This window comes from Mauremys mutica, chromosome 13 (assembly GCF_020497125.1).
Source record: "Mauremys mutica isolate MM-2020 ecotype Southern chromosome 13, ASM2049712v1, whole genome shotgun sequence".
NCBI classification, from domain to species: domain Eukaryota; kingdom Metazoa; phylum Chordata; order Testudines; family Geoemydidae; genus Mauremys; species Mauremys mutica.
The window spans coordinates 8,253,119-8,268,534 of NC_059084.1; the positions used below are offsets into that span (position 1 = coordinate 8,253,119).

General features: G+C 39.3%; 1 protein-coding gene across 4 annotated transcripts; it reads right to left on the bottom strand.

Moving 5' to 3' along the window:
* Nucleotides 1–1,515: 1,515 nt before the first annotated feature.
* MTG2 (mitochondrial ribosome associated GTPase 2) lies at nucleotides 1,516–15,404 on the bottom strand. 4 transcript variants are annotated; one of them, XM_044985378.1, is made up of 7 exons: nucleotides 15,289–15,404; nucleotides 13,952–14,161; nucleotides 10,659–10,806; nucleotides 6,529–6,644; nucleotides 4,983–5,201; nucleotides 3,030–3,168; nucleotides 1,516–2,609 (listed from the first exon to the last, which is right to left on the bottom strand). In XM_044985378.1, exons 2-7 carry the CDS (start codon nucleotides 14,153–14,155, stop codon nucleotides 2,215–2,217), a joined length of 1,221 nt encoding a protein of 406 aa, XP_044841313.1. In that variant the 5' UTR covers nucleotides 14,156–14,161; nucleotides 15,289–15,404; the 3' UTR covers nucleotides 1,516–2,214. The 4 variants fall into 4 exon arrangements, with proteins under 4 accessions (XP_044841313.1, XP_044841314.1, XP_044841312.1 ...); XM_044985379.1 differs by lacking the exon at nucleotides 15,289–15,404 and adding an exon at nucleotides 14,681–14,697; XM_044985377.1 differs by lacking the exon at nucleotides 15,289–15,404 and adding an exon at nucleotides 14,344–14,607.
* Nucleotides 15,405–15,416: the final 12 nt, after the last annotated feature.

The window sequence follows — 15,416 nt, forward strand, 5'->3', positions numbered from 1 at the left end:
AAACAAGACCAGCAATGAAAATATGTGTAACTGAACCCAGCAACTGCCTCCATCATCAGCACCACTTTGGTTTTGATAGCTCTCTTTGGCTCAGATTTATTAGGATGGAAGACCAACAAATTACAAAGTGTGTTTACCAAGGAATATCAGTACATGGTTGGCAACCACATGGCTGCTAAGAGCTTCAGTGGCACAAAAAGACCACCAGGGATGGACACCAGTGAACACCCAGCAAGACTGTCTTAAGGGCATAGCTAGAGATTGATCCAGGTGGTACTCAATCTACAAGGAGGCTACATCTCAGATTTGCCTTGATTATTCTTCAAAGCCGATAGCCCCAAACCTTCCTGGTGTTTCCTAAAAAAAACATTTGTAAAAACAAAAAACAGCTGTTGATTCTGTATTTTGATATTACATTTTCCCCCCAAGTGACAGGTGACTGGCTGGGCAGTGTAGAAATGGTAATGGAGGAAGTGAGTCCATACACAAGATGATGACTGGGCTGAATGAGCCACTCTTGTAAGGATGTGCTCCTCATAAATGTTAGCCATGCTTGGGAATATACATATTATGCAAAATTTGTGTGCATATCAGTTGAAGTTCAGAGAATTGTCACCTTCCCTATAGTGGAGGGGGGAGTTATTAAAAAAGAGCACTGCAGCTGATTTTTATCCTCCTCAGTAACTCGCACTATTGCAGTTAGAGGAGAGGTGATGGCTGATGTTAAATTTAAACCTTAAAAATATCCGCAGCATGAAATCTTCACTGTCAGCTAAATAAGCTTAGTTAAAAACTAATACTATTTTAGGGAATAAATGTTTCCATTTGGTCTAATAAAATATATTATAAAAACATCCTCTAACTGTCCTTAAGACCTGTCCTTTTAATTCCTTGAAAAGTGAAGCTGTATATTATAAGATGGAATGTTTGCAAGCTCTGATGGTTGTCACTGTATTTTCTTGATATAATAAAAAAAATATAGGGTGTTCACAACTTCAGATTACTGGCCTGGAAGTAAAAAATTAATCTGATTCTTTTTATAGTCCATCATCCTTAGAAATAAATGCTGAACCAAGAACGATGGTCTCGCCTAACTTCTCATGTGTGTCTTATTCTCAGTATGCCAATAGCATATTAGAATTCTCTATGGAAAGAGATCAACACGTGGTCTCCCAGTGTAGGCTTTATAGAGGAACAGCAGCGTCTGCTCATAAAAGGCTACTTATACAAACAATCCATTTGGGGGAAACTGCTTCGCCGTTGAGATTAAAGGTCATCATTCTGCCTATGATGAACATGAAAGGATAGTACCATTACAGCAACTTCTGTTTCTCCTCTTGAGGCTCAACCATCAGGACAGCAATATTAATAGTCTCACAGACATACAAAAATATACCTGGGCAAAGTACATGCACAAGAGACTACTTCTGAGGAAGAAATGACTTAATGAAAGGCAAATGAACAGGAACACTGTCCACAAAAGAAAACAGGTGGAAAGAGAACATTTCCTGTCTGTGAAAATATAGCCCTAGCCGACTTTATTACAACCATCAGGCAGATATAGCTCCCAGTACAATTTGTGCAACCTATGATCACTTTAAAAGACTAGTTATCACTCCGGGACTAAAAAATTGTCTAGTATAACCTACTGTAAACCAGAATTTGTAAGCTAGTTTCCCTAGGTGATAGGCCAATTTGTTACGCACATCACCACTACAAGTCTCAAGCTTTTTCCAACAAAATTTAAAGGCCTCAAAAATAGGAGATGTTTATAGTTCAATTTGTTTGGTGCAGTAATCAAGAACAAATCTACAGCGTGTTGTGTCCTGTGCCCCATGCTTCTCGCACACATACATCATAAGAACAGCCATACTGGGTCAGACCAAAGGTCCATCTAGCCCAGTATCCTGTCTTCCGACAGTGGCCAATGCCAGGTGCCCCAGAGGGAATGAACAGAACAAGTAATCAAGTGATCCATTCCCTGTCTCCCATTCCCAGTTTCTGGCAAACAGAGGCTGAGGATATCATCCCTGCCTATTCTGGCTAAAAGCCATTGATGGACCTATCCTCCATTATCTAGTTATTTTTTAACCCTGTTATAGTCTTGGCCTTCACAACATCCTCTGGCAAAGAGTTCCACAGGTTGAACATCCTGCGATAAATGATGTTGTTTTCCTCCTCCATTCAGCCTAGGGCTCACGGGAGCACCGGTTCCTACCATTTGACTGGGTTTTGTCTACGTGATTGTTCAGTATTTACATAAGCATCATACAAATCTCTTAGGTGCAACAATAATGCCTCCAGATTGTCTCCTGTCAATGCAGATAGTGGGATGACTCTCTGCTCCACTCGCTCCTTAAGAAGTAATAAGTTAGCCTTCGACTGAGGAAGATCAATCTTATTCCCAATTACAGCATGAGGTCTCTTCGACAACCCCTCTTCATACTGCTCCAGTTCATATTTTAAGTCTTGGAGCTGAATCCATGGCTCAGACACAGACAGATCCACCACAAATAAGAGAAAGCGGCAGTGTTCTATGTGCCTCAGAAAGGCCAATCCAAGGCCCTTGTTTAGATGAGCTCCTCTTATTATACCAGGAACATCAGCAACTATAAATGAGAAAGAAGCGAATGTGAACACAACATGTTTAACTTAAAGAGGTTCTATTTGTCTGTCTGTCAGTCTAGCTATTTATATAGCTCCCTTTCAATGTAGTCTCTAAGAAGGCATTGCATGAGTTTGTCTGTCTGTCTCCTGCAGCCCTGAAAAAAAAATCAAGTAATTTTACCAGAGATGCTGAATTCAGCTCAGAAGTCTAAGGTCAAAAGTACATACATGAAATACAATACAAGGTTTAAAATTTATTTCACATTTACATCAGGTTTGTAGTTCCCTAGAACTAGTAAGCTCCTAGAGTGTCATTTTTACAGTTTTATTTTACTGTCTCAAGCAGGGACATAAAGGGAGACAATCAGATGTCTCAACTAAAAGTAGTAATTATTATATAAACAAAATCTTGTAACACATACCTGCCACTTGTTCATAGTCCTGGTAGTGAACAATGCCTACATGTGGATTTAAGGTTGTGAACGGGTAGGGAGCCACTGCAGGCTTTGCATTGGAGATTGCTCGCAAAAGTGATGACTTCCCAGCATTGGGGAATCCCACCTGGAACACAAATATTCAACAAGGCCACAATTCCAGATTAACCAAAATTGAGAGAGAGAGAGGGATTACTTGCAAATATATATCGAGGATTCTTTAGTAGTTCTCATAACTCAGAGACCTGTACAGCCATTTATGCACAAATGCATCAGTTTTGCATACTCACATCTAAAGATATCTGGGTGCCCATTTTTCTCTATTTTTAAGTTTTCCATTATATCATTAAAATATGAGCTTTCTATACAAGCATGAACAAGTCTTACTCATAACCTGCATTTATTACTTTAAAAGACCCATCTCCGGTGGGTCAACCACTTGTCAGGTATGTATTTATTTTCAAATTCCAAAAAATAGTGACCATACATTATAAAATCTACTTGATTCTGACATAAGGCTTGTCATTTTTAACATGGACAGGATTTTCCATGCCATGGATATTGGCGGACCTATCATACATCTGACTACTAGGAGTAATTATCACCCATGGGCCTTCCCCAGAATCAATCATCTCATTTGGACTGTAAGGTAACAGAACTACAATATGCTCTGTGGGTAAACTAACATTATTCTCTTTATTCTTCTATTGCAGTCTCTCTCGGAGTCTAGTTCCCCCTCACTCCTAAAGCCTACATCTTGAAATACTTTCCTAGGCAGTCTATGATTGCTGGGAGGAATGGCCTTAGAACAGCTTTAGGATATCCTGTCTGATACAGACAAGTGTGCGCAGAGTCAAAAGCACTTACACGAAACTGAATCACATTTTCCAGCCTGCTGGGGATAATCATTCTGAATAACTGCCATAATAAGTATAGTAGAGATCTGGACACTCATGGATTCACCTTGTCAATTTAAGGCCCGATAATGCTCCTATTAAAAGGCAGTGGCAAAATTCCCATTGGCTTCTATGGGCACAAGCTAGGACTCAAAATGCTGGATTAAGTGCTGCCAATTTAAGACCCAGAGTAGATTGTCCAGGCTTAGATACAGCTAAGTTTATTGAACCAGCCATGCTGGTTCATTTCTTTTTCTTTACAAAGCTCTTCTGGGCCAGACAAATGTTGCAAGATACATGCACTGTACGTACTGTTGTAAAATAAGGGTTTGTTCAACAGCTCCAACTATAAATTGACTTAGTATTAGCATACCATTCAAACATAAATACTAAGGCAAAATTTACATATCTGAAACCTATACAAAGTTTAAAACCAACAACAATGCAAAGTAAAGATAGACTGAAAGGTGATTATGTTTTTGTTAAAAAGGGATGTTATTTAAGAGCCATAAGTGTTCCTTGATGGTTTCTAGTTGTAACATGCTGTCTCAGTGCATGTCATCATGTCTCCCAGAAACCGCTTGTCCAATTACTTTAAAAGCAACATACAAAAGTTCTCCTTCAGTGGCAGAAGCCCTTAAGTGCCAAAGATTGGGGGTTTGATCCCTGATGATAACTTGGCTGCCTGTATACATTCAAGTCCTCTGTTATGTCAAGACATATTCTAGAGAGACATTTATGGGAGACTGTTTTATTATTGCAATGATTATTGAAGCCTGTACCTTGTTTCCTGTTGATTTGGCATGAAGCCTTTTACCAAATAGATATGGCATCAAGTTATATATAAAGCAGTAGCAAAAAAGTGACAGAAGGGCAAATCACTCAGGATACTCCTCTACTAAGTAATCATTGGCATTCATCTCCCACACAAACTTGCTGAGAGAACAACAAAATATAACAAAGCAACATTCTTTCGTCAGCTAGTCAAGTGACATCCTGGAAGTGTATACCAAAGGTTAATAAAACAAAAAAAGGCAATACCCACCAGCCCTGCATGTGCCATAGTCTTGAGCTCCAGATGGAGGACTCTTTCCTGACCTGATTCTCCTAGAGTAGCTGTCATTGGTGCTCGATTCTCATTGGACAGAAAGAACCGGTTACCCTTCCCTCCAGTTCCTCCATAGGCGGCAACATATTCTTCGCCATGCTGAGCAAGATCAGCCACAATTTTCCCATCCGCCTTAACTAGAGTGCCTAAAGGAACCTTGAAAAGAGAGATAATCCTAAGCAAAAACAAAACTATGAAAGTTCAAATACTTAACAGTACTATTCAGCTGTTCCCGGCAGCTGTGGATGTTTTCAGGGTCTAGCTAACACCACAACCCTCCATCTCCCAGCTGGATGAAAGTGTGAAAAGAGTCATTAGGACCCAGATCTAGCAGGAGAGGCCAAATAAGCACTCTCACTCTAGACCCAAACAGCACTGACAAACTGTTTAAATGTTGGATATTTAGAACTTTAATGGTACCATACTTTTTTTTTGGCCTTTTTGTGTTCCTAGTCCCAGGTATCACAAAGTGGTGGTGAACCAATTCAAGATACTAACATAAGCAGATTAGGGATCATACTGGGTAGCTAAAAAGGTAAGAATGATTTATATTTTAAAACAAATTAAAAAATAAGGAAGCTGCAACAGACATATAAGCAGACAGGGAATTTGTTTAATTAAAAAAACTGAACCAAGGTGATGCATTACTATTACCACCTTGCTGGGGTGTGCATGCGCGTGTGTGGTTTGTCTGGGTTTTGTCTTCCACTCTACTTGAAAAGTGCTTACTTGATTTTGGGCATGACCACAAATAAATAATCATCAATACATAAAGTCACACCCCAACAACTGATAGCTCCAAAACAGACTCTGCTGGTTGACTTTATGGATAACACTAAATACAGGTATAAATCTTAGGGCCGTATCTACCGTAGGCAAAAAAGGTGCTTTTTAATGTGTGTTAGCTAGTGTATTAAAGTCTTAGTGGAGACAAGGCAAGTTATAGTTTTAAATATAGTAGCTGGTCAACGTAAACCCTAGCTTATTAAAAAGATATATCTTTCTTTCTAGAAAAGACAAGGCTTAGAAGCAAGGAAAGCCTCCCTTAATTTGTGCTAATAAACCATACGATAAAGGGCGAAATCTGTTCTCACCTGGGATCTGCAGACAAACTGTCAGAACAAACAACATTGCTAGAATATATAGTCATGAGCTTGGAAAGCATAGTAGGGATTGGCATCAAAATGGACATGTCCCAAGTTGTGTGTGTGATTGCACTGCCTAAATGAATTCTAGAAGTGAGTATTTGTTTTAGCGAGATGCAGCATGCTCTTTCAGAGAGGTTCTGGTGTGTGAACAAGGAGAACAAAGCGGTTTGGTCATGCCTGTGTGTGAACTAGCCCAGATGCTATGAACACTCACTTTGACTAGTCCCACTAGGACTACTCACATGCATAAAGTTACTCACACAGGTAAGCTTTTGCAGGACTGAGGCCTGAATTCTCACATAAAACTTTCTAAGTAGTCAGCAACAGTATCTTACTTTAATATATGTGTATCCACCATTGACTCCGTAACAGTTTTTGCTTCTCCCTCTTTCTCCATCAAAGCCTCGATATAATGGGAGGACTGAAGCCAGTGATTTGATTTGCTGGTCAGCTATAAAGCAAAACACACGCTTTAAAAACATTCTTATGTTAAAAGAAAAACAGTAGAATTATCTTTTGACCACTTTATCCTTTTCAGTGTAGCACAGACAGAAGTATTCCATCAGCTAGTGTGAGAGTCCAAGGGAGGTATATTATGTCAATTCTATTAAAGTAAAACTCCACCGTTTTATTTATATGCTTGTTTATAAAGTATAGCAACAATGGAAGTTGCCCATCCAAAGCTCTGTAAACCCACTACAAAACAAATTTCTTAACCAATAAAGAACATTTCACAGTAATCAATCCATTGCTAGTCACTGAGTTCACAATGTGAGGACTAATAAAATCAATTTAAATTTCTCCCTTTGACAAGTTACTTTGTTTTTAACGGTTTCAGAGTAGTTTTTAAAATGTTTCACAAAGAGTCTGGACTTTTTTATTTTTTTAAATCATGCCACACAAGCTGTGATCTTATCAAGCTGTCTTATTCTGTTTATACAGGACCCATCACAATGGAGTCTACTCTAATACAACTAATAATAATTTCACAAGCTATCCTGGATCAGACTTGGTCTGTAGAAGACAAGGAAACTTCCAAGAAACATCCAAACCACTCTCCAAAGTAGTGCTGGCACTATATAGGTGCTATGTATTATTATCCAGTTGAAGGGAATCCCTTCTTAATCAGTAGTGATGAATCAGTAACTCAGTAGTGATGAATCAGTAATTAGTAACTCTACTAACGTAGAATGTGTAATTGGAATTGTTGCCTTTTGGAGGAGTACTAAAATCAGATCCTGATCACTTGCGGTCATTAGAAAGCACAGTATTAATGTTGGGCAAATTCCAATTTGCAAAATTACATTTTCTCTCATTGTAGTCTTCCTACAGCCCAGCCTCAATGGGATTTGGAATTCCTCACTGCCTGTTTTATGTTGTGTAGTGCTGATAAGGTCGTTTAAAAAAAAAAAAAGTTGTATTTCACAACAGAAGTGGAGGCATGTCTGTGATGGATGAAGTTACTGTTGTCAATGTAGTTTGTAAAACTCTTGAGATGCTTCAGAATGCAACATGCCATAGAAGTGTAAGGATGAAAGGAAGTATTGTAATGTGACTAAACACTAAAAAAAAAAAGTATTTTTAAGCTTAAATATCAAACTTTTAAAAAAAATGGATTCTTTACAAGCACCAGAAGGGAATGTCTGATTTATTTGATTTATTCTACAGCCTTCCAGTGCCAACACTGGTGCACACAGTGGAAACTAGTTTCTTCCATTTCCCTCTGCCATTTGTTGCTGCTTCCATCTGCTTTATGGTGTTGACAATGAGTGTTCTGCCCTCCCTGCCAAGGATTCTTCTTAAGGTTTCTCTTGGGCACTCATTTCCTCAAATCAGTTGGTATCCACTTGACAGCTTCGCTTCATAGGGGAATCTGTGTTGGTATCTGGAGTACATGCCCCAAATATATCCAAACACTTCCTTCTTATTCTGGTGGGAACGAGCAGCTGATTGCTGATTTCTCAGATCTCTTTGTTGGGGATGAAGTCTTTCCAACCAACCCCCAGAATCTTTCATAGGCACTTATTTTTAAAGGTGTCCAGTTTTCTATTTAATGTTTGATAGAAAATGTAAGCTCTTCAGCTCCGGGAGCCATGTTAGTGCTGAGACTGAGAATTTTCAATTCAAATCTAGTTTTCTTCTGGTGTTCTAGATCTTTGATTTCTACACATTGTCGAGGTTAGTAAATGCTGTGGAGGCCTTTCCTGGAGGTCACTTCCTTCTTGTGGACTCTATTGGACAATATGCTGCTGCCTAGGTAGGTGCATTTTCTACTTTCTTGATGGCTTTTGCCTTCTAATGTGATGTTACTATTTGACTTCTGGGTTTCAAGGAAGTTTTAGCATAACTAATTTTGAACCCTGGTAGTCTGCTATTTTTCCCAGGTTGTCTATCTTTGTAACTTCTTATGCGTTTCACTCAGTAGTGAAATATCATCAGCAAAGTCTAAGTCTTCTAGACACTTGCCATCTACCCATGCTATATCAGTGTGTGTTGCTAATACACTTCTTTATCCAGTCTCTGGCTATGCCAAACAAGAGAAGTGATAAAATGCAGCCCTGTTTCATGCCATGATGAACGACTCTGTTATCTGGCTATTCAACCTTACAGAGAATTTTGCACAGCTACACATGGCCTTGATGTTGACAACTTTAGCTGGGACTCCATAGGACTGAGGAATATTCTGCAATGTATTTCCCCCTCCCCCCCCAAGGCTATCAAATGCCTTTTGAAAAAAAAATCAAAAACTGATAAGGAGAGAACTTGCCAGTCTATTCATTCTTCTAAGAGGATTACTAGTGAGTATCTGATCAACACAGGATCTCCTGGGCCTTAGTTCTGCCTATTCTTCTAAACTTTGCATCCACTGCTGCTTCATCCTGGGTAGTGTCACAGCCGCCTTACCCTACAATAGAGAGTAGCATAACTCCTCTCTAGTTGTTAAAGTCAGTATGACGACACTTTTGGGGGTATTATGACAATGATTCCATGTTTCTGCTGGTCCCAAGGGATCTCTTTTCCCCAAACTTCATTAAATTATTCTGAACGTAATAATTTGCATTTCATTCAAAGTTAAGATACTGATTGGAAATTAAGCAGGAAGGTTTGTTTTCCTCTTTCAATCTATGAATAAAAACGAGGTGAGAGAGGATGAGCTCTACTACTTCTTAAATCTTGAAAGACATGGTGACCAAAAACAACCAGTTCAACTCACTAACTCCAGATACTTCCTTTTTTAAATAAATCAATTAGTTTTAAATGCAAAACCTGTTTTGATTAACTTCCTTTTTTCCTTATGTATCCAGCAAATTTCAGGTAGTTTTATTTAACTAATCAAAAACAAATGTTCAAATACTGTTTTTGTGCATTTTTAAATGAATTCTAATTTCCATCCAAATGCAACTTGACACAAATCATAAATAAAAAAGGAATCTAGTAAATAAGAAATGTCATTTTCCATTTTTATCATAAAAAGTGTTAAAAATGAATCTTAATAAATGTATGTTAAGCTATATAATTGCTTAAATAAATGTGTATAGATATAGTATATCCTGCTGGTTATCAAAAAGTACCCAATTTAGTGTCAAGGCTATATTTAGTTACAAATCAATATGTTTAATGTTTAGCAGCCAATCAGAATAAACCTTTCTTTAGGAAAATAACTACAAAGTACAAACGCAAAACAAGTTTAAAATCATCGATTTAAATCAACCTAGGGAAATTCTGTTTTGAGTGTTCCACAATGTTATGCCAATTAGTAGTTTCAAGTCTGTTTTAAAGGTCATACACACTTAAAAATGGATATAGTGTATTTTATTCTTCTCGGATTCTTACACCACTCTCATTCATACTGTAGTACCGGAGAGTCTTCCAGAAGTGTATTAAGAAACACGACTAGCATCTGTCATATTTGTTCTTTTTCTCCTCCAAGAGGTTATGTTAGATTTTTTTAGTATTTATCTAGCTTACACTTTTGTAGCATTTTATCTTTGCTGTGCCACACATTTTTATTACTAAAGGCAAGGTCAAAGAAGCGCACCTGGAATGTGTGTGTTTAGTTCTATAAAGAATAAATGTTGGCTTTACTCCCTGCGTCAGGAGCAATCTGTGTCAGTGTGGGACGATGACAGAGTACTTAAGCATTTTCCGAGGCATATGCTATGAGATATTAAAAAGGCATTAGATTTTCAAATCAGTTTGACCTAAAGTATTTTCTAGCTAGATCATGTAAGAATATCAGTGTCATTCACATCCCCTTTGCAGTGGCTATCCTTGGAAGTATTGCAAAGAACAGATGGAGTGAAGAAAAAGAAAAACATTTTCCTGTCATATATATTTATTAGTTCTATCATTCAAACTCAGTTTGCGGAAAGACATCAGAAATACCTTTAAACAAAAGGACAATATTTAACAAGCCATCCCTTAATCTGTGGTATACAAGACCAAAAGAATATGCAACTTTTACCTTTCAAAATAACATGGCCCCCATCTCCTCCGTTTCCACCATCAGGACCTCCAAACTCTTTTCTAGGCTCACTGTGGAAAGAGTTAATACCCTGTCCTCCGCGGCCTCCAATCACACACACTCTTCGATGATCTACAAAATATCGGGTCTGCAATGGAGAGATGGTTTCATATGATTTCTCTACAGTTTAGTGAAACATTATCAGACCTCTGTTTCAACAACCTGAAGGTTTCTACAAAACATAGCTATCTTTAAACGCCAGGAATTCCAATTTCCATTTGAAAATCAAAACCTATAGCATAGCTACAGTTCAGACATCAACCAAAGAAAGCCTATTAACCTAGCAATTATTTTGAAGGATGTACACAGAATCACACATGTTAAGAGACCCTTAAAACACAAACATCTAACATACATCTTTGAATTTCCACTGGCAAAGAATTCCAGAGAGAAGATGCTCAAAGATCATCCTCCTTAACTACGTATATTAGGAAACTATTAAAATGATAATGAACATCTACTGAAAAAAGAAAAAATGGGTGAGGTAATATCTGGACTAACTTCTGAAGGTGAAAGAGACAAGATCTGAAGCTTACACAGACCTCTTCTTTGACTGAAAGAAGCGAGGAAACTCAGTAACCTAGGTAGTTGGCAGTACATGGGAAATTTTTTAAAGACCAGTCTAAGCATATTTAAAAGTCTGTATGCTCCATACTGACTAAATTTAGAGAGTTTCCAGCCTCTGCTCTGACCTGGAATTTGTAAGAACTTTTCCAACAGAGTAGGAAAAACTGAAGGCATTTTGTGCATAGAGTCCAAAAAGAGTGCAGTGAACTATGGATGATACAAGGAAGATATGTGGGTCTCAGCAGCACTAGGATATAAAAATAGCAAGCTGTAATAATATTGTAAAGATGAAACTGTTCTCTGGCACAAGCTAGTGGAGACTGAACCTCAATATTTGGCATTAGATTTCTGCAATAATAAGCAGCTAAACTCCTTACTGCTTATCTGAAATATTTGAACCTCAAGCCTACAAACCTGGGCTGGAAATTTACAGGAGACTCTCTGAAGAGAACCTCTGGGCAGAGACTGAATCTTTCTTATATGATTGTACAGTAGCTAGCACAATCCTGATTTGGAAGCTCTGTGTACTTTTGCAATGCAAATAGTATCACCTAGCACTTTTGTTCTACTCATGAGCACAAAATGGAAGGAACGAGGCATTCAAATATTTGAGAAATGAGTAGATTTGGTTCTCATACAGTACATGAGCTAAAGTTTGCATAATGGATGAAGGGGAGGGCTATTTTCTGGTATCAGTTCACTACTCCCTACTCCAATGATGCTATTCTTCATGCAAACTTCAATCTTCATTTAATAAGACAGAACAGTCCGATGTTCCAACACATCGAGAATTTAAGGAAAGGTCTTTCTTGGGAAGGGAGCAGGGTGGGGATCACTAAATACTTCCCATAGGCAGTGGTACAATGGTTAAAGCAGGAAACAGCGTGAAGAGTCTTAGATTCTTAGAGTCCAAATCTGCCACTGATTTATTGCATTACCTTGGGCAAGTCATTTTAACTTCTCTATGTACAATAGGGTTAATTATACTTATCCACCAACCTTTGGAAAATTTTCTGGAGATCCTCAGATGAAAAGTGCTATAAAAGTATTGGCATGTACATACGTATTTTCTTGTGTGTCAAGATGTAGAGAAAAATTTACTTACAAATGGTAATACAAGAATCTAGTAACATGCCAAGGGACTTTACAATCAGATGGAGAATGGCAGATATTTTTTAAAATATTTAAATAGCTTGAGTGGTGAAAAATTGTTACTAGTAAAGTGACACACAAGCACCTGAGAAAAATCCAATTCTTCAATAACCAAAATTCCTTTTGCGCAGTCACCAGTACAGCAGAACCTCAGCATTACGAACACCAGAGTTACTTCCAGTTCCAAATGAGGTATCAGGCAGCAGCAGACACAAAATAAATAAATAAAATAAAAAGCAAACATAATAAACTAACAACAAAAATAAAGGGAAAAGTTTAAAAAAAGATTTGTCCAGGAAACTATTTCTCTACTTGTCATTTAAATTAAGATGGTTAAAAGCAGAATTTTTCTTCTGCATAGTAAAGTTTCAAAGCTCTATTAAGTCTGTTGTAAACTTTTGAAAGAACAACCAAAATGTTTTGTTCAGAGTTACGAACAACCTCCATTCTCGAGGGGTTTGTAACGCTGAGGTTCTATCATAAAAATGTGACCGTTGCTAAAAAGCCTTCTTTTTCAAATGTAGTTAGCACCACCAAATGGCAAAATTGCAAACTGCTGTTTTAAAATTAACTAGATGCAATTATTGATTATAAAAAATGAATTCATTTCCCTGCAGCTGAAATATAGAACCAAAAGGAAGCACCTAAACAAAAATGAGAAAGCCTATGATTAACTAGTCATTAAATCTAGGCAATTTGGGAGCTACATAATTTCTTTTACAAAAAACAAGCAAAACACTAATTGAACTTTAAAGTGGAAACTGTCTAAAAAAACAATAATGTTATTTTTCCAACCCAAAAGAGAATTATGATCATTAAAACCTCTACAGCAGTGGTTCTCAACCTTTCCAGACTACTGTACCCCTTTCAGGAGTCTGATTTGTCTTGCATACCCCCAAGTTTCACCTAATTTAAAAACTACTTGCTTACAAAACCAGCCATAAAAATACAAGTGTCTGAGCACACTATTACTGAAAAGTTGCTTACGTTCTCATTTTTGCCATATAATTATAAAATAAATCATTTGAAATATAAATATGGTACTTACATTTTAGTATACAGGAGTAGTATAAACAAGTCGTATGAAATTTTAGTTAGTATTGACTTCGCTAGTGCTTTTTATGTAGCCTGTTGTAAAACTAGGCAAATATCTAGATGAGTTGATGTACCCCCTGGAAGACCTCTGAGCACCCCCGGGGTACATGTAGCCCTGGTTGAGAACCACTGCTCTACAGTGAAGCAACTCCTATAGCTACTACTACCATTGAAGTCATCATGAATAATGTTCACTGTGAACTGAGATTTTTATTACACGAAATACTTATTTACAACTATTTTTTCCACTATTCAAAAAGTTAATTATATTTCATAAAAATATTTCCTTATAATGTCAACGGTAAGTGGGGAATATACACAAAACACTCATCTCTGGGAGTGGTGTATTCATTTAGCATACTGCAAGTTCTTTGAACATATGGTAGGTTAGCCATTCTGAATTTTAGTTTAGACTTTACCAGCTTCTTTTCTGATATTGCTCTTTTTTGTTTCAGCCGTTGATTTTTTGCACACTTTGCACAGCTTGTGGAAAGAATCCTCTGCCAGCTCTTAAACTGCTGCAATAAGTAAATCTGTATATGTGGTGAATATGCAGGTCTCCATTGCCGTAAGTGGTCCAACAAAGCCCATGTTCTTGATGACAAGATTTTAGATCCCAGCATATCCACCTAGAAAGTGAAAATTATAGACAAAGGAACACCACTAACTAAAATTTACCTTTGTGGCTCTAGAAACAACTGTTCCACATGCAAATCAAGAGATCAAAAAAATCAGTTTACATAATGAACACATAATGTGTTAGGAACACAAGGTCCAAGGATTGATAAATATTTAACAAATATTTTCTTACTCAAATCGCTGTAATATCCTTCTGAGAGTCAGACACCAAACACATATTACCACCCCTAAACTGATTTCCCATCACTAATGCCTGTGCACATGCATTCATTACTGCACGGCTGTTCAAAAGCATAGACTATATATAATATGCAGACCCTCTAGCGCAGTGGTTCTCAGACTTTTGTACTGGTGACCCCTTTCACAAGCAAGAATCTGAGTGTGACCCCCCCACACACACACACATTAAAAACACCTTTAAATATATTTAAGACCATTACAAATGCTGGAGGAAAAGCGGGGTCTGGGGTGGAGGCTGACAGCTTGTGACCCCGCCCCCATGTAATTACCTCACAACCCCCTGAGGGGTCCCAATCCCCAGTTTGAGAACCCCACTCAGCAGCAGAGAGCCAGCCCCTGCACCCCCTCTGCCGCCCCAGAGCCCCCCCCACTGCCCCAGAGCCCCCTCCGCCCCAGAGCCAGCCCCTGCACCCCCCCGCTACCCCAGAGCCCCGTCCGCCCCGAGAGCCAGCCCCTGCACCCCCCCGCTGTACCCCAGAGCCCCGTCTGCTCCAGAGCCCCCTCCACCCCAGAGCCAGCCCCTGCGCCCCCTGTACCCCAGAGCCCCCTCCACCCCAGAGCCAGCCCCTGCGCCCCCCTGTACCCCAGAGCCCCCTCCACCCCAGAGCCAGCCCCTGCGCCCCCCGTATCCCAGAGCCCCCTCCACCCCAGAGCCAGCCCCTGCTCCCCCCCACTGCCCCAGAGCCCCCTCCACCCCAGAGCCAGCCCCTACGCCCCCCCACTGCCCCAGAGCCCCCTCCGCCCCAGAGCCAGCCCCTACGCCCCCCCACTGCCCCAGAGCCCCCTCCGCCCCAGAGCCAGCCCCTACGCCCCCCCACTGCCCCAGAGCCAGCCCCATCCTCTCTTCCCCAAATCCAACCCCCCCCCCAGCACCCACCAACTGCGAGGAACGTCTCCGTGATGGACCCGCCCACTGGTATCACGTTTTCTTGGACGCAGAGGTCACGAGCTCACGCAAATTACGCCATCGCCCCTCAGTTTGGCGCACGCGCAGTTCTCTCCCTT